The following is a 22255-nucleotide window of genomic DNA, read 5'->3' as shown; positions in this document are numbered from 1 at the left end:
GCGGATTTCACGTTGACCGGATCTGGGTGGCAGTGCGCTCGCTCCAGCCTTCCCCAGCACGGCAGACTGGGAGGATCTGTGCCGGGGAGCTTTGCACAGCTCAGCTGTTGTTATTTAGTGTCCCATATTAACGCTGCCGTACCAGAAGCTTCCAGTGGCACTGGTGGGGGGGACTCAGAGCCTGGGTACTGGTTTGCCGGTGTCCCAGGCCCGAGCGGGTTGTGGAAGGGAGGTGGCTGGCTTTTTGCCCAAGAGCTCTTCAGTCAGCCTGGGTTGTACGGGAGGGCGGTGCTGATGAACATACCGAACTCAGCAGAGTCTGAAATGGCATCTTGTGGGTTTTTTTTGTGGAGATAAAGAAATTTTGATTCACAAAGGCCCCCCTTAGGCCCCCCCTCACTAACAAAACCACGACATTGCTATCCAGTCAGTGAAAGTTTACTTACATCACCCGCGTCCGAGTACGAAAGAGTGGAAGAAAACACGAGTGTCTGTTTTGTGTAGGGCTGCAGGTTTGGTTTTTTTTCCCTGAAGTAGTTCGTAGTTTTGTGAGCTTCAGCTAACGAAATCCTGCTTGGATTATTCATCTGGGACAATCCCTTCAGGTGAGGGCTGATAATCTAGAGCTGCCAGACTTGTTCAGATGCCCTGTCCTGCCAGCACCTAGTAAGGCACGCTGAGGGAGGGCGGTTGCACAGGAAGGTGTTCGTGCTGGTGTTCGCCGTACTGCTGGGGCCGGTGCTGAGAGACGCCTGTGCAGAGCTGATCCATCTGGGGTTCAAACTCAAACTCTAACTTGTTTCTTTATTCAGAGTACAGAAGAATAAAAATGACTACGCTCAAACATTTTTAGTTGCATTTAAACGTATCCTGTGTGCTGCCAGGCACTCTGGTTGGCATCCCACGTTCTCCGAATAACACGAGTCTTCCAGTGACAGAGCTGCCGGCTGGAACTCGCTGCTCCGGCAGAGCAGCGGTGACCAGAACGGGCTGTCAGAGAGGCTTCCCAGTGTCAAGGCGTGCCCCCATTTCTGTGCTTGCTCCGCTTACACGGCCCACAGGGCATCAGGGGGCGAGTCAGTCGTTTCGCGGCACCGCGTTGGGAAGGAGGGCGGTACCTGCGGCGAGCTGCAGGAGGGCTGTCCGTGGTGTTCCTGCCTTACACGCCGAGATAAGCTCTGCTACGGCTTCCATCCGCTGCAGCCGTTACTTTTCCTACGGCAATAACCAGACTCTCAAACAAACATCAGCACTGAGGTTTAATATGCAGGAAACTAATTAATGCTCACAGTTTTGTCGGCCGTGCTAAGTCTGTCCGCGGCTTTCCCCAGAACTGGCGTGTTGTGGTGGGGCTGTAGCTTGGCGCTTGTAGCAGATAAAGTATAAACGTGTGCCCAGGTGTGTGTACGTGCGCTCTTCCCTCATGGTGGGCTCAGGGTGTTCTGAGATCTAGTTTACTTGGATGATGTAATTAAAACTTCAAGTGTAGTTCTGTTGACAACCTTTTTAATTCTTTAATGTCAGAATTACTAGCTTACAGTTCCTGGTTCTCATTTCCAGCATGAACCACATGAGAGGGGTTGTTTTTTTTTCCTTAAATCCCAAACAAACAATAAAGTCGGAGGTAGTGAACAGTGTCGCCCTAGCCCTGGTGCCTAGGTCTCGGGTAACAGCTGGATGCTTTTTGTCTGGACAGCTTAAAAAGCCTGGAATTTCTCCATTGGTGGGACGCAGCGCCCCACGCACCGAGCTGTGGAGCTGCCTTGAGCGCCTCTTTCTGTGGAGGCAGGAGAGGAGGTGTGCAAGGTGACGGCCCCCCGCACCGCCTCTGGGATCTCACGGCATAGTGCTCCATCCAGCGCCCTGCGTCCTCCGCCCTCGGCCTGGCCTCGTTCCTCTTGGCGGTGGAGATGCCTGGTGCAGGGTGTCTGGGCCTCACCCACGTCCTAGCGTCCTTCACCTTCCCGTTGGTCCTGCCGGAAGGCGTTGGTGTAGCTGGTGCCGCTGCAGAGGGGACTGGGTTCCAGCCAGGACTGTGAAGACGCCCGCGCTCCAGTTCTGCCTGCTGTCCTGGGCTCGGCATCGTCCCCTCTGGTGGCAGCAGGGGCGGCTGGGGACCGCGGGCTCGCCCGCTCTGGCACTCGTGAGGAGCGTGCCTGTAGGTGAGGGACTGCTCCCAGCAAGTGGTTCCGGTAACTGCGGTTTTCCTTGTTGGCTGTGATTACTTGTTGCTTTGACATCTGAGACACTGTTGTTTCTGACAGGAACAAGCTGTAACTGGGTCCCGCTGGCGGTTTTTCGTATTAACAACATGTTTACGCTTTTTCCCGATAAAGGCATGGAATGTTCTGGCCCTGGATGGCAGTAACTGGCAGCGAATTGACCTGTTCGATTTCCAGAGGGACATTGAGGTATAATTAAGTGACATACAAACCCATTTTTCTTGCTAAAATGTAATTACAGCCTAGAATGGATTAATACTCCCAGCGTAACCCTCTTTACCTTCCCTGGAGATAGAAATCATTAATTTCAGTTCTTAGCTTCAGGGAGCCTTTAAAAGTCCGGGCAATCCATTCAGCTTTTGAAAATGGACAGAATTATATATCTGTATGAAGAGTTCAGGGTAGTAATAGAAGGAAAGTGCTTGTCTGTGTTCTGAAAACAGAAGTGAGGTGTACAGTAGGTGTGTTCTTGTGAAAAGCGACTACGTCTGAACAGCAGAACTTAGGCTGCTTTTCCTTTTGCCCAAAGAAACGTTAACAGAGCACGGAGACCAGCGAGACTCTGAATGGCGTTTGAAACATGGCCTGGAATTTGTCTGTCCGTGCCTGTCTATCTTTCACAGCAAAAACTGAAATGCAGGCGAAGATGGTGCAAGGGCACGAGGTCAAGATCGGTCCCAGAGGCTGCAGCTTTGGAAGTGCTTCCTGGTGGCTGTTCTAAAGCCGGGCTCGGCGCTGGTAGGAGGGGACGCTGTCGTCACGCTTCTCTGAAAATGCAAATTGCATTAATCGGGAGAAGAGACCAAAAAAAACCAAACCACCCTGAAGTTTCTTATCAGAATGTTATACCCTCTTCAAAACACGCTGGAGGAGGGAGGTAGGGAGTGTATAATCTTAACTCGTTACAGACAGAGACACAAACCAGATGATGGCTTGAAGGTTCACACCTTGTGGGAGCTGGTGGAAAATACGTGCGTCATTTGTGGAGGAAGGAGTTAAAATAGTCTCCTCCTGCCAGCTGCCTATCCCTGCGGATAAAGGAACAGGCCCGTGACACAGGGATGGCTTCTGCGTGCTTGCAGGGGTCTGAGTGGCCTGAGACTTCCTGAAAGAAGTAAGCGGTGTGATTTTTGTTCTTGACACTAAATACCTTGTCTCGTAACACGCCCCGACAGTTCTGGACCCATACAATTACTTACTTTCATAGAGCAAAGTTAACAGTAGTGCCCGGAATACAAATGGGGCTTTTCTCCTTTTGAGAGGTTTTTGCCTGGCCTTGATGTCCCTTTGTTCTCTAACACCACTCTACACCTCAGACACGTGTCCTTGCATAAGCACCGGCTTCCCCTTTCACAACAAAACTTCCATATGTGGTACCTGACCTGAAAGTTCCCGCTAGGCTTCCTGTGCGTCCTGAGCGTTTGCTTTGAAGGAACGCGCATCCGTCCGTTGATGTCAATCCCACGTATTGTGAAAGTGTGTTTGAATCCCCTAATTCAAACGGACGGATTCGTAGGCTTGCTGGAGGAATTGCAAACACGCGAACGGTTTCAGATTCTCCGGCCCTGCTGCAGGGCTGAGCTTCAGCACCCTGCCCTTCGGCAGCACGCGCGCCGCGGCTCCGGAGCTGCTCCCGCGGCCCCCGGCGGCGCGTGGCCGCTGTCGCCAGGAGCTCGTGCAGAGATCTGGCTGAGCTGCTGTCCCTTTTTTGGTCGTGATACTGCATCGTACCAAGCCTGGTGCTTGATATCTTTTTGTACGGGAAAAAGATGATGGAAGAATATCTTCATCCTTGCAGAGGTCTCGCGTGGAGCTCGTGCTTGAAGAACAGAGTGATGTTCCTGCTCTGTGACGAGCGACCGTGTAGACTGAAGGAGAGGGGAAAGTATTTGAATTTCTGGACACTGAGACAAATGTTCTCTCAGCGGTGCATCTCTGTGTAGTGCGTTGACTGTCCTCATTTGTCCATACTGCCTGTGTCGTAGCAGTGGCACTGCTGCTTTCGTCGTTCCTGGGCGGCGTGTGTCGGTGTCTGGGAGCTCTGACTGGAGACGTTCCTCAGCTGTTAGCCTGAGCAGCTTTAGGTAGCTGTTCCTTGTCTCTCCATCTTCAGAAGCTGAATAATTCTCCCTCACCCTGCCTTAGATTATTATTATGGCGTTTTTGTTGTCTTAGCACCGTTTTACCTAGGATAACAAACTGTTGTTAATCTGCACAATTTTGAATTCAGCTTTTAAGTGATGAGGTGGCTTTTGGATTTTTACGTCCTTCTTTGTTTCCAACAGGGCCGAGTAGTTGAGAATATTTCTAAAAGATGCGGGGGCTTCCTGCGGAAGTTAAGCCTGCGTGGCTGTCTGGGAGTGGGAGACAATGCGTTAAGGTAGTGGTATGGCTTCTGTCTGCTCATAAACGTCATGTAAAGAGTGGTTCCGTTTCTGCAGTCACAGAAGACTGGAATAATTTATGAACAGTTTGGAACGGAGATCTTTGGCCTGTGTGTCTAACTTAAAACGCTGAGAGCAGTAGCGTATAAGCCTTTCGAATTTATCATTTTTAACGTTGCACAGTAGCCATTTTTCTCCGTTCTCATTAAAACGGTACCCGCCGCCACTGCAGGCAGAGCGGTAACGGGCACCAAAGCTTTTGCCCGTAGGCTGGCAAATCCCAGGGCAAGATATGGGACAACATAACTTTTTTTTTTTTAATTTATTTATTTTTCTTGAGACAACTCTGTAAAATTGAATCTGGTGTGTTATGGTTGAGACAAAAGCTGTAAAACATCTGGAAATCTACTGACTGAATAATGCTGGTTTCCCTTTTCTTTAAAAAAGGACGTTTGCACAGAACTGCAGAAACATTGAAGTACTGAACCTGAATGGCTGTACCAAGATCACGGATGCGTGAGTAGCGTTCTCATCTCCGTTTGCCCTGTCATCCCCGGCTCTGCCTGTGCCGTGTCGTGTTCTCCATCTCCTTTTTACGAGAAGGCCAGGCGTGTGCACACGTAGATATTGTGATGCGTGTGGTATGAGATGTGTACGGCTTGGAATGTACCTGTTGCGTGAGGATCTCTTGTCTTCTCTTTCAGCACGTGTACCAGCCTCAGTAAGTTCTGCTCTAAACTCAGGCACCTCGATTTGGCTTCCTGCACTTCCATAACCAACCTGTCTCTGAAAGCGCTGAGGTAGGAGCCAGCACCGCTGGCTTTGGCGGTTCATTTGAGATACTGCAACCCGCGCTGTCCCCGTGGGCGTCGTGGAGGAGGCTGAGGTGGAGCTGTGATTAGAGTTCAGCCGTTCCCCGGCAGAGCTCAGCATTCACACGGTGCCTCCTGGGTTGCAGAGGCAGAGGGCTCGGTAAAAGCTGTCCTCCTCCTCGTTTGTGTCTGTCCTGGTGGTTATTAGCAGGAGAAGAATTATTATATTCCGTTAAAGTCTTGGAGGAGGGATTTTGGGGGAGACAAAGGCCTTAGCCTGCCTTTTTAAAAGGCTCACTTACTAACAGTCCGCTTCTCCACGGTAAGCGTCCCACTGCGTACTTAGTTGTTGACATAGCCGGGGGGTGAGCGCCAGCATGGGACTGCTTGTCGTCTTAAACTGCTTAGGAGACACGTAACTGCGTAAATCTGCTAAATTGAATTGCCAGGTCATCTAGAAAAGGAAGGGACAGACAGACGTTTGTGAGAAAATATTGAGACAGAGAAAAGGAGGCAAAAAAACCCACTTCAAGGTAACAATGGAGGCCAAACTATTAAAAAAAAAAAAAAAAAAAAAAGGAGTGATATACCAGTGGAATAAAAGAAAATACAGGAAAGCTGTGTCATGGGAAAAAATACTGGAGGGTGAATGTAGACACCAGAGAAAACATGGATTTGAAATAACAAATGAATGACTATTTTTATTTTTAAAATTATTTTTATAGCTACATTAAAATACTTTGAGCCTGGTTTTTCCTTCCCTTGAGGGTCCTCATCCTTATCTCTAATTTCACAGGGTCAGATTTGTGCTGCAGCTATCCTAAATACATGCTAGCATGTGTGTCTCTTCCTATTTATAAATTACATTAGAGTGCTGCTCCTGGCAGCTGTTTGCGAAGGTGGGGTTGCGCCTGGGACGTCAGAAGCAGTGTGGCAGAAACGGAGCCTGGTTCTGGTTGTTGCAGATCCAGAAGCCCACGCTGCCTGTCCCTGTGCGGGAGCTGGGAGGTGGCCGAAATGGGGTCGATCGGCGGCAATTCGCCCTACTGGTACCCTGCTCTGAGCTCCTGGCGCCGTTGAGCGCTGCACCTGGAGAGGGTGTCTGACAAGTGCTCCCCCTGGGTGTGCGGGATGCAGGGGCGCGTCTGTGCTCGTGTGGGTTCCAGAAATGGGAATTTCCCAGATTCTGGCTTGAAGCGGGATTTCTTTCCAAAAGTAAACATGCTTTTCCTTTCACCTGCGAAGCGAGGGATGCCCGCTGCTGGAACAGCTGAATATCTCCTGGTGCGACCAGGTGACGAAGGATGGCATCCAGGCGCTGGTGCGAGGCTGCGGGGGACTCAAAGCCCTGTTTCTGAAAGGCTGCACGCAGGTACGGCTCTGCAGGGTGCTCAGACTGAGTGATAACAGCTGGCTGGCTTCTGCCGTAACTGAGCGTGCGGGGATGAAGTACGGGGGGTTTTCCTGTTTGCAGAAATGGTACGTTACTGAAGTTACTCCCCATCGGTCTGTTAGAGGTTAGCTGCTTTTACTGAAATTCTCCAGTAGCTTTGGGCTCAGCGTGAATAGTGGGACGGTGAACAAATTGCATATCTAGCTGCAGAATCATTCTTTTTTTCCCGTCGGGAACACATTGAGCAAACCCTTTTAAAGAGGAGATAACTCCCTTGTTCATGGCTAGACCCGGCTGTCTGTGGAGGCACAGAAAACTTTAGAAAGCGTGACAGTACTTCCACCTGCGCTAGCGGCAGAGGTTCCTCTGCGTGCCGTTTGGATCCTCTGGTTAGGCAAAGAGAGTCGCTGTCCGTGACGCCGTGGAGAGACATCTCGGCAGCCAGTGGGGATGACAGCAGTGTTCCCCCGAGTGTCGGACAGCTCTTGGGCTGTGGCCGCGTATTCTGCAGAGGCTGCAGGGATGTGAACATGGTGCACTAACTCTTCCAGCTGAAAGGGGGATTTTTTTTTGCCCCCTTGTTACACTTCTTGTTATTTGGACTAACTAACTTTAATCTTTCTTTAGTATCTCACCTGGTGAATCACTGAAAAAGTGTGGTGTGTTCAGTGCTTCCCTGCATTACGGCTTTGCTGAGGAGTTACACCCATTATGAACTGGGCTGTGGGGAGCGTCGCCCTTGAGCATTACTCTTCTGATGAGAAAGAGCTCCTTGCAAAGCTGTTTCACAAAGAATGTGGGGGCTGATTCTTTTTTTTTTTTTTTAACCTTAAGTGAGCTTGGGTCTTTTTAATGCAGACAGATGGGCTAGGAAGGAGCAAATGTGTATCTCAGAATCTTGTCCTTGAAAAAGGAGAGTAAAACTGACCCCCCAGGAGCTGAAACCTCCAGAGAGTGACCCAGAGAGTCCTGAGGGTTTAAGAGCCTCGGGGTGGACTTGGAAACAGATTTCTGATCTGTTAGGTCCTTGTAGCTGAACAGTTGCAGCGCTTATTTGTTTTGGATTGGGGTTTTTTTCTTGGGGTAGGGATTCCTTAAGCATGTAAGTGCCATTTTTGGCTGCTGTGTATAGCTGAACAGCTATGTGTTTTTATTCTCCAAAGAGCATATTTCCCCTGTGCACGGGCACAAAGCCCTGAGAGGCTGGCAGGATGAACAGAGCCGCCGTACAGAGGTGATGCGCACGAAGCAGTAATGCCCCCTGTGCACAGGGACGCCTGGCTGTAGGGGCTGCACTCAGTAGTTTCTCTGAATTTACACTGCTGTTGGATTTGTAAGACGTGGGGTATACTGGGCTGTAAAAGTGGCTTGATTAAAGATAGAACCATCTCGGCCTATTCTGAGAGTTCAGGTCGTGGAAACATCTTGGGTTTCTGGTAATTGATGGAGTCGTGAGTAATACTGATGGCGATACATCCTTGTTACCAATTACTTGCCATCTGCTCCTGTAGGTTTAAGAATAGCAGGCTTTCTTATCATCAGAAAGCAACCTGCGTGTGTTTGTGCTCCTCACATTGAAATAAGACCTTGTTTTAGCTCCAACATTGCAATATAAAAACAGCGTTGCTTACGGGCCCTCACTAGGGAAGCATTTCCTTAATTCCTGCAGATAGCTCCTGATTTCACTGCTCGCTTTGTTAATTACACGTTTGATCAGATCAGCTTTTCTTTAAATCAGTGACTTGGTGTTGTGGGTCCTTTGAACTCCGTTCCTGAGACGGTGTAAAAAAACCCAGCATGCGCTTGCTGCTGTGTATCTTGAGGCTGCAGCGCGTTGCCCTCCTCCCCCAGAGGTACGCAGACCAGAGATGTTATTGTTATCAAAGCTTTATTTTGAAGATTGCTTGAAGTATTAACAGGTTGCTTCCCTCTCTAAATTTTTCTTTCCAGCTTGAGGATGAAGCTCTGAAATACATTGGTGCACATTGTCCCGAACTGGTGACTTTAAACCTCCAAACGTGCTTAGTAAGTACAGCCCGCTGCGACTTCCCAGCTCGGCCGTGTGTTTAGAGGCCGTCTCTGAGCAGAGCCGCGCAGAACGTGCTCCAGCCCGGAACGTCAGCTGTGCAGCCAGGGCAGCTGTGCGTTTACGAGACTTTAACAAACAGTTGATGAAAACCAGCTTTTTGGTAGCGTTCAGTGCTGTGAATAAGCCCCCGAAGCGTGTCATAGCTTTCAGTCTGTCGGAGTTGTTTGTCTCCCTGCCCTGCCCATGGGGCTTCTGAAATCCTTTGCAGGGCGAGCTGGAAAAATTCTTTCCGTTGGGCTGGAGCGTTTGTGTGCTGATCCAGCCAGGCAGCTCCTCCGGTCTGTGTAAAATTGAACCGAGTACAATTTCCCGGCACAGAAGGGCTCTAAACCAGTTACCCTGCAGTGCCAAAAATGTGTATTTATGCCAAAAAAGAAATGGGATGGGCTGTCTGTACTCGCTGTCATGCCGTTAGTCTGCTGCAGTAACTGGGCAGTCTCTTCGTTTTCCACGGAAATGGGCAAGGGCTTTGGGAGCTGCAGGGCTGTCCTTCCTTCCCCACTCCTGTTCAAGGACCAGCTCTGCCAGTTGCTAGACTGGCTAGAGACTGGTGTCCGTCCCTCTGAGACTGGGTGCTTGCGAAGGAGGAGCTGAACTGTAGGCAAGTTTCAGACTTGCGTCTGGAGCCTGAGGAGGCAGACAGGTGGAAGGAAGAAAATGAATGTGGTTCTTGATCACCTTAACTGAAAATACAGAGTTCTGCTCAGATTCTGTTTCATTTCACTGCAGAACTCGGGCGTACCAGCCCCCACGCTCACCGTTTGCTGTTTTAAAAGGAGCAGTGCCAGTCCCTAGGTTGCTGCTCTTCTGTCGCAGTTGAGTCTTGGCTGCCTCTGAAAATCCAGAAGCTGAGAACTGAGCGAGGGTTACCCTGGCTCTCCGGCATGCGCAGCCTCTGCCACCTTTTGTTGCTTTTCCCCCCATCCCACCGTGCGCGTTTCTCTTGATCTTGTGGAGCCCATGTGCCCCCTTGGCCCAGCCGTGCTGAGCCCTGGACCCGCTGGGGAAGCCTCTGGAGCAGGTTTGGACTCTGCTGCCGTCCCAGACTCCTGAGCAGAGGGGGCTCGCGGGGCTGGACGGACCCTGCGTGTCCGGGGATGCGGCGGCTCGGTGGAGTGGCTGTGCCGCGAGGTGGATTTAACGTGGTCTGGGCTGTAGGCGTGTCTCTCACTGCTCAGGTGCTGGTCCCAAACCACTGAAGTGTATTTTTTAAAGGCTGTTTGTGAAAACAACCTGCCGCTTATTCCGTGTGTAACTAGAGCTGTTAGGTGCTTCCTCGTCTTGAGTTTCAGCGAAGGACTTTCCAAGCGAGGGTTGCAAAGGAAGGCAGGAGACCACGCCTTCCCCCATCGCTCACGTGGCCAAAGCTCAAACATTTCCGTGCATGTGGAATCACTTTCCCAGTGTTTACAAGTCACTTCAGTGTGGCTTATCCTGTTCAGCTGCTCCAGTGAAATATCTGAATGCATTTTTGGGCTGAAAGCAGCATAACTTGGCCTCAGTGGAGTGCCTGGTTGGAAGTTTGAGCAGGAAAACGTGCAGTGCCTTTCACCTCCACCTCCATCGTTATGGCTTGTGATGATGTTGTTGTTTTTCTTGTAGCAAATAACAGATGATGGTCTCATTACAATATGCAGAGGATGCCACAAGTTGCAATCCTTGTGTGCTTCGGGCTGCTGTAACATCACGGATGCCATCCTGAATGCCCTGGGACAGAACTGCCCGAGGCTCAGGTGAGTGTTCGCCGCAGCGACGCGAGCTACAGCGACCCACTGAGCAAGGGATCTTGGTGGCGTCATCACGTCATATTTGAGCTGCTTTAGACTCTGAAGGTCTTTCTGAAAGTGCATTTGTGATCACAGCTTTTTCCAGACATTTTCTGTGGGATGATCATAGTTTTTACCCAAACTTCTGGTTTCTAAACTCGTGCAAGTAGGGCTGTGGTGACAGAGCTCCGTGCCGTGGCGGTGCGCGCTGCCGGTGGACTGGCTTCGCAGCCGTCTCCTTCCACCATTGTGTATCTGCTTTTGTTCTGCTCTGGAGAACAGTTGAGGTTAGGTCACGTTTGTACTGAGAGCTGAAAACATGTTTAAACGACATTGTTTCCTCTTGGCATGTGACATTCACAGAGTTTCCGTGGTGGTTTTGTAGCAGATGGGATTTCTGCTTTCACTCTGCTTTCACTCTGCTTGGCGGAGTGGCTTCCAGCAATATCTCTGCAGGTGCTTGCTTTTTTAGTTTATTTTTTAAAGACTTTTTTTTTATTAGGAGAAGTTTCTTCAGGAAGACTTTGCTATAATTCAGGAATGCCAGCTGCAGAACGAAGAGACAGTTTTATTATTTGACATCTGTAGCAGCTGAGTGGCCGCTATTAAGTGGCATAAAACACGTCGTCCAGGGGAAAGCAAACACAACTGCTTTCCGTGCCAACTCGTGTAAAGAATTACGGGCACAAAGTGCCGCATACGAATGTACAGAAACCACTTTTGAAAGAGGAAGGTAAAATACAATCTCAGTTCCAGACGGTTTCTGTGTTTATGTTCAGGGGCAGCTTTGCGGTGTTAGGCTCCGTGCGGTAAAACGCGTGGTGCGCTTCAGGAAAGGCGCCCCCTTTTCCGTAAGGGCGCATAAACACGGTAACACGGTGGAGGAGGCCTTCCGCGCCCCTCTGCCGGCTGGCTGTGCTCCCCGCTTTGTCACCATGAGGTCTGTGTTGTGGGTGGACACCAGAGGAGGTCACTCGGGAGGTCTGGAGGGTTTTAGGAGCACCGCAGCGCGGCGTCTGTCGGATGAGAGCCCCCTGCCTCGGAGCAGGGTACGGGCTGGATGACGCCGGGATTCCCTTTCAGCCTGACTTCTCTTTTCCTTCCCCTGTGACCTGCGCTCAGGGGTACAGGGTGGATGCTCTGTGCGGATTATCTTCTCAGAGAGCACGGCCTAAAGCGGGTCGGGCTTCTCTGGGCTGCTGGAAGCTTTAGACACTCTGAGAAGCGCGGTGACTCCACCATGGTTATTGTACGTTCTCTCTGTGCAGAATATTAGAAGTTGCCAGATGCTCCCAGCTAACAGACGTGGGCTTTACCACTCTAGCTAGGGTAAGTGCTCGTTCCCGCTTTCTCATCGAGTGTCTTTGCTTTCTTTTCCTGGTGGATATGAACAACCAGTAGCTTGCTTTTGAGCGCAGATTCTTGTAGTGCTCTTGATCTCGGTGTTTGAGTGGAAGCTAAGTTAGGAAAATGAGGATGTAGCTGACCTTTGGCATTGTCCTGAGCCACGCGTCTGGGACGATGTGCATCCAAGCTACATGAAATGTTAAATACCTGAGAGTTACAAACTTTACTGTTTGCTTTCCCAAATTAATCTGTGTTCTGTGCTACTGACCCTGAATTTAACCCCTTTGCTTTCTACGAATAGAAAACTCTGTGCCTTTAAATGAGTGAAATTGCTGGATTCCCTTTGCTGTATTTGGTGGGCTTCGTAAAGAAGCAGCAAGCTTTGAGTCGTGGCGGTTCATGGAGAAAAACCTTCATTTTTGCAAGACTGTTTTATTGTAGTTGTGTTTGTATTTGCTGTCTGAACTTTGCCCTTAGTTTGTGTGTTCAATCTCTTGCTTGTTCCTAGAACTGCCACGAGCTTGAAAAAATGGACCTGGAGGAGTGTGTCCAGGTAGGAGGTGCCACCCCCGGCTGTTACTTTTTTTAGCGTAGTCACAGCAGCATGGAAAGATGGGGAAAAAGTGATTGTCTCTAAATCAGAACTTGGTTTAGGGTCCTGAGTGAGAAGACTGGGTATCTTTGGGTAAGAAAGTACTGCTTTTGAGTTTGAGCCTTTGTTCCTGTTTCGTAGTAATGCAGCTGCTGCAAATCATGAAATAAATCTGTGTTAGGAACAGGTGTGTCCTGAAGGTCAGGCGATAGGTGCCTGCGGCGTGGCCCTTGACACGAGATGAGGTCCCAGAGCAGGATTTCTGCGAGCAAGGCAGGGAAGGTTTGTGCAACGCATATTGCTGGAAATAACGGAAGTTACCCCTGTTCTGAAAAAAGGCAGATTGTTTAGGCAGCAGTGACTTCATAGAGGACACGGCAGCATCCTGAGATGAACCCGGGTGCCCGGACCGCCAGTGACCTTCCTCGGAGGCAGTGGGGTGTAATGGTCTGTTGTTGTCGAGTCTCCTGATCGCCCTGTGCTGCAGCTCTCCGTTGGTTTAAGGTCTCGTGTGTAACACCACGCTGTTCTGTAGGGTGTGTGCCACGAGCTGATAACCGTTTCGAGGTGGCATTTATAGGGGAAAGTAACGGAATTTACTCAAGATCCCTTGAAAAATCTCTGACACTAAGGACGGATTTGAAATCAGCTCCGATAAAGACGGTGGAGATGATGGGGGTTTGCTTCTTGCCCTGAGAACAGCGTGACCCCGGTATTCCGTACTTCCTGATGTTTACAGGGCAGAAACTCAGGAGATCACAAAGAGGAAAGTACAGTAGTCCAGGCAGGAGGTGGTTGGAAGGTAAGCCAGGAGAGAAAGAAGGAAACCTGGGCTGTGTGCTTGGACCGACTGAACAAAACAAAGACAGCCCTGCAAGTTCCCTTCTGGATGCTTTGAGATTAGAAAGCCGTTGTGTTGGCTGCCTCTTCTGAGGAGTGAAGAGCAGCAGGTCGGCCGCCCGCCCAGCTGTTGGGAGCTGCTTGAACGCCTCTGGTACTGTCAGAGACAAACATGGAGAAGGCATTGGGGTGTTGCAGAGGTCTGTGCACTGGCTTCTCTTAATCCTGAGCTTATTTCATGAGAGCTACTTCAGGCAGTTCAAAAAACCAACGATACCGGCGTCTTGACAGTCCTCAAGGACATGAGTTGGTTTCTGTAAGGGAGTGGAGGAATCCATCGTCTGAAATTTGGTCACGCGGGAGGCGAGTTGCTGAGGGCCTCAGGAGAGTGAGAGTGGGGAACGCTGTCACGGATTAGGCAGAAGTTTGCAGGTTTTCTGTCGTAGAGGGAAACTGTATTTTGTCCTTGCGCAAAGCACCCAGGGTTTGAAAGGGTTTGTCTTTTTTTTTTTTTTTTTTTTTCCCCCCCCCCCAGATAACAGACAGTACGCTAATCCAGCTCTCCATACACTGTCCGCGGCTTCAGGTTCTGGTGAGTGTTTTAAGTGAGACTTCCAGCTTTCTCTTTCTGTAAACAAAGGTATTTCAAGCCCTGCCTGCGGGGATTTGTCTCTGACTTCATAGACGTGTTGCGAAGGCTTGGAAGAGTTTGTCTAGAAACCTGACCCTGAGGAACCTCTTGTCCCTCCCCTACCGCACGCCGGGCACCCTCGGCTGCCTGGAAGTGAATTGTAGGGTGCCGGGTTCTCCTGGTGCCAGCCGCCGGCTGTCCTCAGCGAGCCCCCAGAACCCGTCTGCAGACCGGGCTGTGGGTCCTGCAGGAGAGGACCCTGCAGCCCTCCTCACCTGCAGCGCGGAGCTGGGCAGCTGGGGCCTGCAGAGCTTGCTGGCCCTGGAGAGCAGCGTCCCCTGGTCTGAGTTCCTGGGCGCTTAGTCTCGGTGTCCTCTGCGTCCCTGTGTGCTGCTCTGCTGTCACCCTGAGAACACCTGTCCTGGGAGGTGGGGTTCCCCTGAGCAGCCGTCCCTCCAGCGCGCTGTCCCCTTGACGCAGCGACAGGCTGGTGCTGTCCCCTCGTTCGAGGTCACTTCCTTCTCAAGAACTTTTGAGATGCAGCCGCCCCCAAAGCGGCACCGCGCAGGTGACACTGCGTTTCTGCTGGTTCTGAGACCCGGTGACGGGGTCCCTCCCGTGCCGTGTAAGGCACCGATTTTACCGCGGTGCTTTACTCGACAGCAGAGGTGTGGACGCGCCGTCCTGTCTGCTGGCGCTGTCGGTCTCCCCGCTCAGCAGCTGCCGCTCCCGTCGCACTCCAGCTGTGAGGTTTCCCCTCGCGGGCCTGTTACTCACTGGAGGGGCGCAGAGCCTGCGGTCTGGGGTGCAGCGGTGGCTCCGGCGCGAGGGGGGAGCGTGGACCTGTCCAAAAAGCCAGTGTGGGAGAGCAGCCCAAACCCAGGAAATGGGGGCCATCTCATGTCCCGCAGCGTCCCCCCGCAGGGTGCTGGCTTCTGTTTGCCGGGGCAGAGGCCGCTAACTTGCTGTGTCTGGGTGCAGAGTTTGTCCCACTGTGAGCTGATCACAGACGACGGGATCCGTCACTTGGGAAACGGTGCCTGCGCGCATGACCGCCTGGAGGTGATCGAGCTGGACAACTGCCCTCTGATCACGGACGCCTCCCTGGAGCACCTGAAAAGCTGCCACAGCCTGGAGAGGATAGAACTGTACGACTGCCAGCAGATCACGCGGGCAGGCATCAAGAGACTCAGGGTAAAAATGAATAAATTAAACGCCAGGAAGGTCGTGACGTGAACGCTTTAGCCGGTAGGAGATGGGAGGGCTGAGGCTTCGCAGTCCTCGTGGTCTGGTGCTCGCGCTTAAAATATTGAGAACCGTCATCTATGGCATGAACAGCTGTCCCGCTGGGGGTTGCAGGGTGCCGTGCACGGATCCTGCTCGTACAGATAGCCCGGGTGAGCCGGTCATAAAGCCAGCGTGCCGCGGAGAGGCCGCCTGGCCCTGCGGGTGGGACAGGGCCCGGGCCGCTGTCACTAGCGGCTCGTCTAGGGCGCTGCGCGTCCCGGTGAGTCCCTCCTGAGGCGCTGCCCGGTTGTCCAAGGGGAGCGGTGATGACATTCCGTTTGCAAAGAGAGCACAGACCTAGTTCCACTCTGGTTCTCACGTGCGTGCTAGTCCGTAGTCCGAAGACGAGTCAGCCAGGCGGATTTTGGGCTCTGACTCCTGACGCCGCTGCCCGCGTCGCTTCACACGCTGTGTTTCTCTTTTCAGACGCATTTACCCAATATTAAAGTCCATGCCTACTTCGCGCCCGTGACTCCACCTCCTTCGGTCGGGGGCAGCAGACAGCGCTTCTGCAGATGTTGCATCATCCTATGACCCTGGAAGCGGTGGTCCCTGCAAACTGAGTATTTAATTACACTTGTAGAGTTACGGCGGGCACCAGTGTCCTCGAGGAAAGCGATACCGGTGTCACTTGCAAGGGCCAGCGCAGGGCTGCGGTGCCAGGCCCCTGTAGCCACCCATGCACATACATATACACACCCCGCCTGCCCCAGCAGACCGGAGGACTGCGGCGCGGGAGCTGGAGCTGCGATGGCTTTTTCCGTAGGTGGATTGGTGTAACTCTGAACCATTCCTGCTGGGCATGCTCGGATGAAACCGTTGCGGTGAGGAGGGCAGGTCTTTGCGAACCCGGAATGACTGTTGCTGCTGTGGAGGTTGGAGTAGTGACTGAAACCCTTTGGAACGGGGAGAGGGGGAGAGGAAAGGAACATGCTTTAACCCTGCATCCGTTGTCCAGAAGAAAAAAAACAAAAAAAAACAAAAAAAAACCCAAACCTGAAAACCCCACCCGGTTCTGTGTCCGTTTTTCAGTGAGGGAGCGAAGCAGCAGCCGTTGTGAGACGTGGTGTCCTTGTGCTTCTCCCCTTCCCCGCCCCTCTGCGCCCAGCGCGCTCAGTCGGAGGGTCAGCTGTCGCGCCGCCTTCTGGGGCGTCCCGCTCGGAGGCTTCCTGGGTTGTGACCCAGCTTGACATCTGTAGCGGCAGGCTTGGATTCTACCCTCCCTACGCCCTGCTTGTTCTTTGCAGATTTCTAATTCGGTCATTTTTTGAGATTTACCAAACAAAGGTTGTGAATCAGTAATTTAAATTTTAAAAGATACTTTTAGCGTTGGAAGCAGGCGCCTGCGACGGCCTGCGCAGGAGACGTCAGTGGGAGGCGCGCTGCGGGCTGGGCTCTTGCAGGCCGCTTGCCCTGGGTCCATCGGCGACGGGCTGGCTGGGTTTGTGTGCGCTTCGGGTTTTCCGGTGGCAGGGACGTAACTCTTGGTACAGGGAAACAGCTACAGCCTGCTCCGCTGGCCGCAAGTTCCCTGCTCGCCTCGGCCTGCCCCGAGAACGGCAGAGCAGGATCTTTTTGCTCCTTGCCCTGATTGAGAAATAACCGCTCGCTAACGGGAGCGGGGGGAGAAGCAGGCCTGAAAATAACGCCCTGGGCTCTTGTCACAGTTTTGAGCGCTGAGGTGCGAGCGCTGGGCCACTTTGCTGACGTTTCCATCTTCACAGGTAAGTGTCTGGGAGAAGGAGCCCTCGGAAGGAGACGGGGTTTGCTGCGTGCCTGTCCGCCCGGCGGTCGGGGATGTGTCCGTGTGGGGACGATGTGTCCGTGCGGGGACGTGTCCGTGGCGCTGGTTTTGAGGCGTTCCGGGCCGGCCAGCCTGGGCGCTCTGGAGGAGCGTAGGCAGCCCGGCTCTGCGAGCTGCCGGCCCTTGGACGCTGGCGGTTCCGGAGGCCCCGCACGGAGCCTGAACAGATGGGCCGGCGCCGCGGGTTGAACGGGGCAGGACCTGCTCCGGCTCGGCTGGGCCTGTGGAGGACGGGCCGAGGTGCAGGTGCCCCCTTCCTGCTGCCCACCCCGGGGTGGAAGGAGCGCGCAGCGTTCCGGGACGGTTCCCGGCTGACCGAGCGGGACGGGAGCGGTGCCTCAGCGTTACGCTGAGGAACGTTGCGGCGGGGGAGCAGGAGGGTGCAGCACAGCGACCGGCTGGTTTGGGGGCCTGGGTTTTCTCGGCGGATTTGCTTTGAGGGCGGGGTGTCGCTGCCCTCTCGCCGCTGCCTGAGGCGTTCGGGAGTGGCCGGGGCGCCGAGTGCTGCCCCAGCTGCGTCCCCACCACCTGCGCCCGTCCCAGCCCGCCTGTGCCGCACGGAGCCTTGCGGGGCGGTCAGCTGGGGACGCGGCGCGCTGGGTTCCAGCGGCCGCTGTCGGCCCCTGTCCTGCGTCGCCTTCAGGCCGCCACGCTTATTCACAGCCCCTGTAGCGCGGCGGAGTCTCTCTCTCCCCGCAGCGAGCGCGTTCCTGCCCTTCGTTTGTAGAACTCCTTCCTCCGCTTGTCGGGGCGGCAGAGGTAACGATGCTTCGCGGGAAACAGGCTGAAGCGCGTGCACGGGGCAGTGCCCGGCCGTCGCAGGGCTCGCGCAGCGCTGGGCAGGGCGCGCGGCTGGGTTTGCGCTGCGGCGGGGAGAGCCGAGAGGGATTTGTGAGCCGGGGTGCCGCTGGCTGACCGGTTTGCTTTGTGACAGAGCAGAATTTTCTGGGGAGAACTCAAGAATGCAGAACCCAAAGCAGCTTCCCCCCCCCCCCGACAGGGTCACAGCATAAGGTAGCTCAAACTACTTGGCAGCGTCCTTTTCAGTCAGTTATCCGTCTTCAGCGGGACTCTTCCGTGAGTTTGTATTTATAAATACCAATAAACGCCTTTTCCAAGCCCTGTCCTGCTGGAGGAGTCCCGTCTGTAGAGCGAAAACCCTCCACGCGGGCCGTCTGGGGAGGCTGATCCCACTCTGCCGGCCCGCGCCCTGCTTTGGGCTGGGGGCTGGGGGGCGCTGGGGGCTGGGGGGCGCTGGGGGCTGGGCCGGGCGCCGGTCCGGCGGCTGCAGAGGCCGTTGAGCCCGGGGGGGCCCCTGTCTGCGTGCCGCGCCGTACGCGGTCTCTGCAGGGCTGCGGGGGTCCTGGGCTGGAGGGTGGCGGGACTGAGCTCAGGGTCCCGGCAGCAGCGAGTGTTTTGGGGAGGGTCCTGGCTGCTTCCTTCTCCCCACACCCCCAGCGACGGGTCCACAGGCCCCCGGCCACCTTTGCCCCCGCGCTCGCGGCCGTCCCCCCTCTCGGTGTTTGCCGACACCCTGATCTCTGCCCTGGTGCCCCCCCCTTCTCACCCACGTCCTCCGGCTCCTCTCCATCTCCGTCTCCATCATCTCCATCCTTCCCTCCATCTCCACCCCTACCCCCCAGTTTCTGAAGCCCCGGGCCCAGCGGTGGGGTGGGGCTGTTCCTGTCTGCTCCCCCAGCGCGGGGGGGGCAGCGCCCGCGGGCCTGGGTGTGGTAAGGAGCGGTCTGGGGGGTGGTGGGGTTGTGGAGGGATCAGACCCAGTTCTGGGGGGGTTCCCTGGTGGGGGGGGGGTCCCTGGGGGGGGGGGGTTCTGGTCCCAGCTCCCTCGCACCGGTGCCCGGGGGCACGCAGACCCTGCCCCGCTCGGTGCCGTCCTGGGGGGGCTGTGGGTGCAGGGTCCCCTCAAAGATTCCCGTCAGCTCTGGCCCGAGCCCGGCGCGCTGGGGGCTGCAGTGTCCCCAGGGACGCAGGGGAGGGCGGCGGGGGGCAGGGGCAGCCCCCAGACCCCTTATTCCCCACCAGAGCCCAGGAGGGCAGCGCTGCGCTCACGGGAAGAGGCGCCACCGGCGCAGGAACCGCAGCGCTCTGCCCCAGCCCGTCCCTCCCAGCTCCCGAAACGGGGCGGAGCGAGTGCCAGGAGTCCCGCGTGCGATATTTTATTGACGCTCCTGGGTGGAAAACGCTACGTACACAAGACAGCCAGCGTTCACTTCTTGGTCTCTTCCTCCTTGGAGAGGGTCTTGATGATCTCCTCCTTCTTGGCCTGCAGGCGCTCCTCGCGCCGCTTCCGCGCCTCCTTGGTCTTGGACCTGCGCGCCTCGGCCTGGTCGCTGCGGGAAGGGAGGGGTTGGCGAGCGCGCGGGGACCGCCCCGCACGGCCTCGGGACGGCCCTCCCCACCGGCCCGGGGACCCGCGCCAGGACACCGGCTCCCGCAGCGGGCACGCAGCGGGACTCTGAAACCCCTCGGGTCAGCCGCCCCGCCGCTTTACAGCCGCGTCAGCAACCGACGCCCGCTCCGCCCGCCAAGAAACGCGCGCGGCTCCGCCGGGGTTCGCGCCGCCTGCCTCCAGCCAGCCCCACCCCGCCCCGGCCGGATTCGTCAGCAGCGCTCCGGCCAGAGCGGCCAGCCGCCGGGAGCCACCTCCCCGCAGTTAGGTGCAGAAAACCGACCCCCCCACACGGCACGGGCGACGCTAACGGGGGGCAGCACTTACGCCAAGAGCTTCTTGCGAGCTTTGTCTGCCTTGAGCTTGTGGATGTGTTCCATCAGGATCCGCTTGTTCTTGAACACGTTGCCCTTGACCTTCAGGTACAGGCTGTGATACCTAACGGAGCAGAACGGAGTGGGCCGTGAACGAGATCGCGCCACCGCAGCCCCCAGCCAGCCTGCGCCGCCCCCCGGCACAGCGCAGCGATGCGCGCGGGCGCTGCCAGGAGCCGGGTCGCGCTGGAGCCGCTGCGCCGCCCCCTCCCTCCTCCGCGCAGGCAGAGGTGTGTGCGGAGCTGCGGGGTTACTGCGGAGCAGCTCTCCGGGGCCGTGCGTCCCCGAGAGGATTCACTCTCACCAGTCTGCGCACCACGGCGCCGGCTGCAGAAGCCGCACGCAGCAAGAAATGGCTACGGAAGCGTGCGGTCACGCCACCCAGAGCCGGACGCGGCGCGGCAGGCTTACATATGGCGGTCGATCTTCTTGGACTCCCTGTATCTGCGGAGCAGGCGCCTCAGAATTCGCATCCTCCTCATCCAGGTCACCTTCTCGGGCATACGAGCGTTGGCCGTACCCTTTCTCTTACCTAGAGAGGGGAAAACGGGATGAGGACGGGCCAAGCTTCCGCCAGCTGAACACCACGCTCTTGCTGGAGCGTTTAGTCCTCCTCTCTGCTCCAAGAACGAAGCTACTAACACCCAGACGGCGTACTTTTAGGCCCTGCCACACGACTCCTGGCGATGGCCGCTCAGCGTAAGCGTGCGGGCGGGCCAATACCGCGGCAAACGGACGCTTCCGGGAGCCAGCGCTTACCGATGCCCATGTGCCTGCCCTTCCGGCGGGCCAAGGTGTTCTTCCTGCAGCGGGCACGAGAGTGAACGGTGACCGGTTTGCGGATGATCAGACCATCCTTAATCAATTTCCTGATCTGCTGGCCTGTGGAAAGAAGCTCCACGTTCAACACCTTACACGCAATGAGGACACAGACAAGTACGGACTCCCACCTGGCTACGTACGGAAAGGATCCAGCGCGAAGGACAGGCTGGGATTTCCCCCAGAGCCTGCTCGCGCTGCTGGAGTTGCTCTTTTCCCCTCCCGTCCGTCCTTCTCTCGGACAGAAAGTCCTAAACCCGCTACCAGGACCTCACCAGGCACCCCATCAGTGCGTGGGGAACGGTGTGAGCCCTCCTGACGGACTCGTTTCCACTCTGAGCAGTTGCTCAAGCGTCAGAACTTTACCGAAGCCAACCTCCCTGCTGCCAAACCAGGGGAAAGCCCCGTTCCCCGCGGCCGCACGCGAGGCCGATACTCACGCGAGTTGGCGTTGGCGATCTCGTTGGTCTCGTTGGGATCCAGCCAGACCTTCTTCTTGCCGCAGCGCAGCACGCTGGACGCCAGCCTCTTCTGCAGCCGGAGCATGCTGCGGGGAGCCCCGCACACGGCTCAGCCCGGGGCAGCGCGGCGGGGAAACGCGAGCGGCCCGAGAGCGGCGGGGCCAGCCCCGCTCTGCCGCCCCCCCCCCCCGCCCCAGTTCGGGCCCCGGCCGCCATTTCGCCCCCTCCCCAGCGCGCGGCCTGGCCGCCATTTCTCCCCCCCCGCCCCCCCAACGCGAGCCCTGAGGAAGCCGCAGCCGCCTCCCAGGGCCCGGGGCCGCCCCCGCCGCTGACGGGACCCCGCCGCTCGCCCCCGCCGCTGACGGGACCCCGCCGCTCGCCCCCGCGGCGCGGGCAGGCCCGGGGGCGGCGGAGCGCGGCCCCTCACCTCATGGCGGCGGCCGGGCGGAGAGGAAGAGACGGCGCGAGCGGCCGCGCCCACCGCCGGCGCCGCGGGGAGCGGCACGTACCACCCCGCGCCCGCCCCGCCCGGCTCCCGCGGCCTCGGCGCGGCCCGGAGCGCGGCCAGAAAAGAGCGGCGGTGGGATTGCGGGCGGCAAGGACGGACGGGGCGCCGAGACCCACGCGAGACGTGGGCAAAGACACGAGTTTCCCTCCTCGCACCCCCCCTCCCCTGCGCCGCGAGTGGTACAGCCCGCGCCTGCGCGGCGGGCAGGGCCGGGCGGGCTCGGCGCATGCGCAGTGGCGTGGAGGAGGCTGTGGGCAGCACGTGGGTGGTGGGTGAACTGGGAGGGGCCTGCGCTGTACTGGGCTGTACTGGGCTGTACTGGGCTGGGAGTCAGGGGCCGCAGGAGGCTGTGGAGATGCCCCCTCCCTGCCCTGGGCCTGCGTGGGCCCGGCCTTGCCCTCACGGCAGGGCCCCCCCGCGCCGGGGGAGGCGGGAACGTGCCCCCCGCCCGGGCCCGGGCCCGCTGGAGCTGGGGGGGCCTGGGCGCAGGCCGTGCCGCCTCGCCCGCCCCGCCTG

At 56.2% G+C, this 22255-nt stretch overlaps 2 protein-coding genes across 6 annotated transcripts in view; one reads left to right on the top strand and one right to left on the bottom strand.

The window, feature by feature from the left end:
• Positions 1–16358, top strand: part of FBXL20 (F-box and leucine rich repeat protein 20) — a 38859-nt gene extending 22501 nt beyond the window's left edge. For 3 of the 5 annotated variants that reach the window (XM_086767007.1, XM_086767009.1, XM_086767008.1), the window contains 10 exons: positions 5054–5122; positions 5311–5406; positions 6664–6790; positions 8762–8836; positions 10503–10633; positions 11935–11995; positions 12522–12566; positions 13981–14037; positions 15058–15270; positions 15790–16358. In XM_086767007.1, coding sequence (XP_086623133.1) covers positions 5054–5122; positions 5311–5406; positions 6664–6790; positions 8762–8836; positions 10503–10633; positions 11935–11995; positions 12522–12566; positions 13981–14037; positions 15058–15270; positions 15790–15897 — 982 coding nt within the window. In that variant the 3' untranslated portion in view covers positions 15898–16358. Of the gene's footprint in view, positions 1–2336; positions 2412–4507; positions 4603–5053; positions 5123–5310; positions 5407–6663; positions 6791–8761; positions 8837–10502; positions 10634–11934; positions 11996–12521; positions 12567–13980; positions 14038–15057; positions 15271–15789 lie in introns of all 5 variants that reach the window. The other 2 variants (XM_086767004.1, XM_086767005.1) reach the window with 2 other exon arrangements.
• Positions 16359–19328: 2970 nt separating this feature from the next.
• RPL19 (ribosomal protein L19) lies at positions 19329–21801 on the bottom strand. The gene is made up of 6 exons (XM_086767023.1): positions 21659–21801; positions 21211–21317; positions 20711–20833; positions 20363–20483; positions 19905–20015; positions 19329–19518 (listed from the first exon to the last, which is right to left on the bottom strand). The coding sequence occupies exons 1-6, from the start codon at positions 21661–21663 to the stop codon at positions 19395–19397; spliced, it is 591 nt and encodes a 196-aa protein (XP_086623149.1). The 5' UTR covers positions 21664–21801; the 3' UTR covers positions 19329–19394.
• Between the last annotated feature and the right edge of the window lie 454 nt (positions 21802–22255).

Source organism: Chlamydotis macqueenii, chromosome 25 (assembly GCF_036417535.1).
Source record: "Chlamydotis macqueenii isolate bChlMac1 chromosome 25, bChlMac1.mat, whole genome shotgun sequence".
NCBI lineage: Eukaryota > Metazoa > Chordata > Aves > Otidiformes > Otididae > Chlamydotis > Chlamydotis macqueenii.
The sequence above is the reverse complement of the archived record's forward strand: the minus strand, read 5'-3'. Positions and strand labels throughout refer to the sequence as shown.

Bases quoted from the DNA above. Each gene is read 5' to 3' on its own strand.
- RPL19 (XM_086767023.1), bottom strand. The intron at 20,016-20,362 runs GTAAGCCTGCCG...CTGCTCCGTTAG, and splicing joins AAGAAGATCGACCGCCATAT to GTATCACAGCCTGTACCTGA. The intron at 19,519-19,904 runs GTAAGTGCTGCC...CCCTTCCCGCAG, and splicing joins GCTCGCAAGAAGCTCTTGGC to CGACCAGGCCGAGGCGCGCA.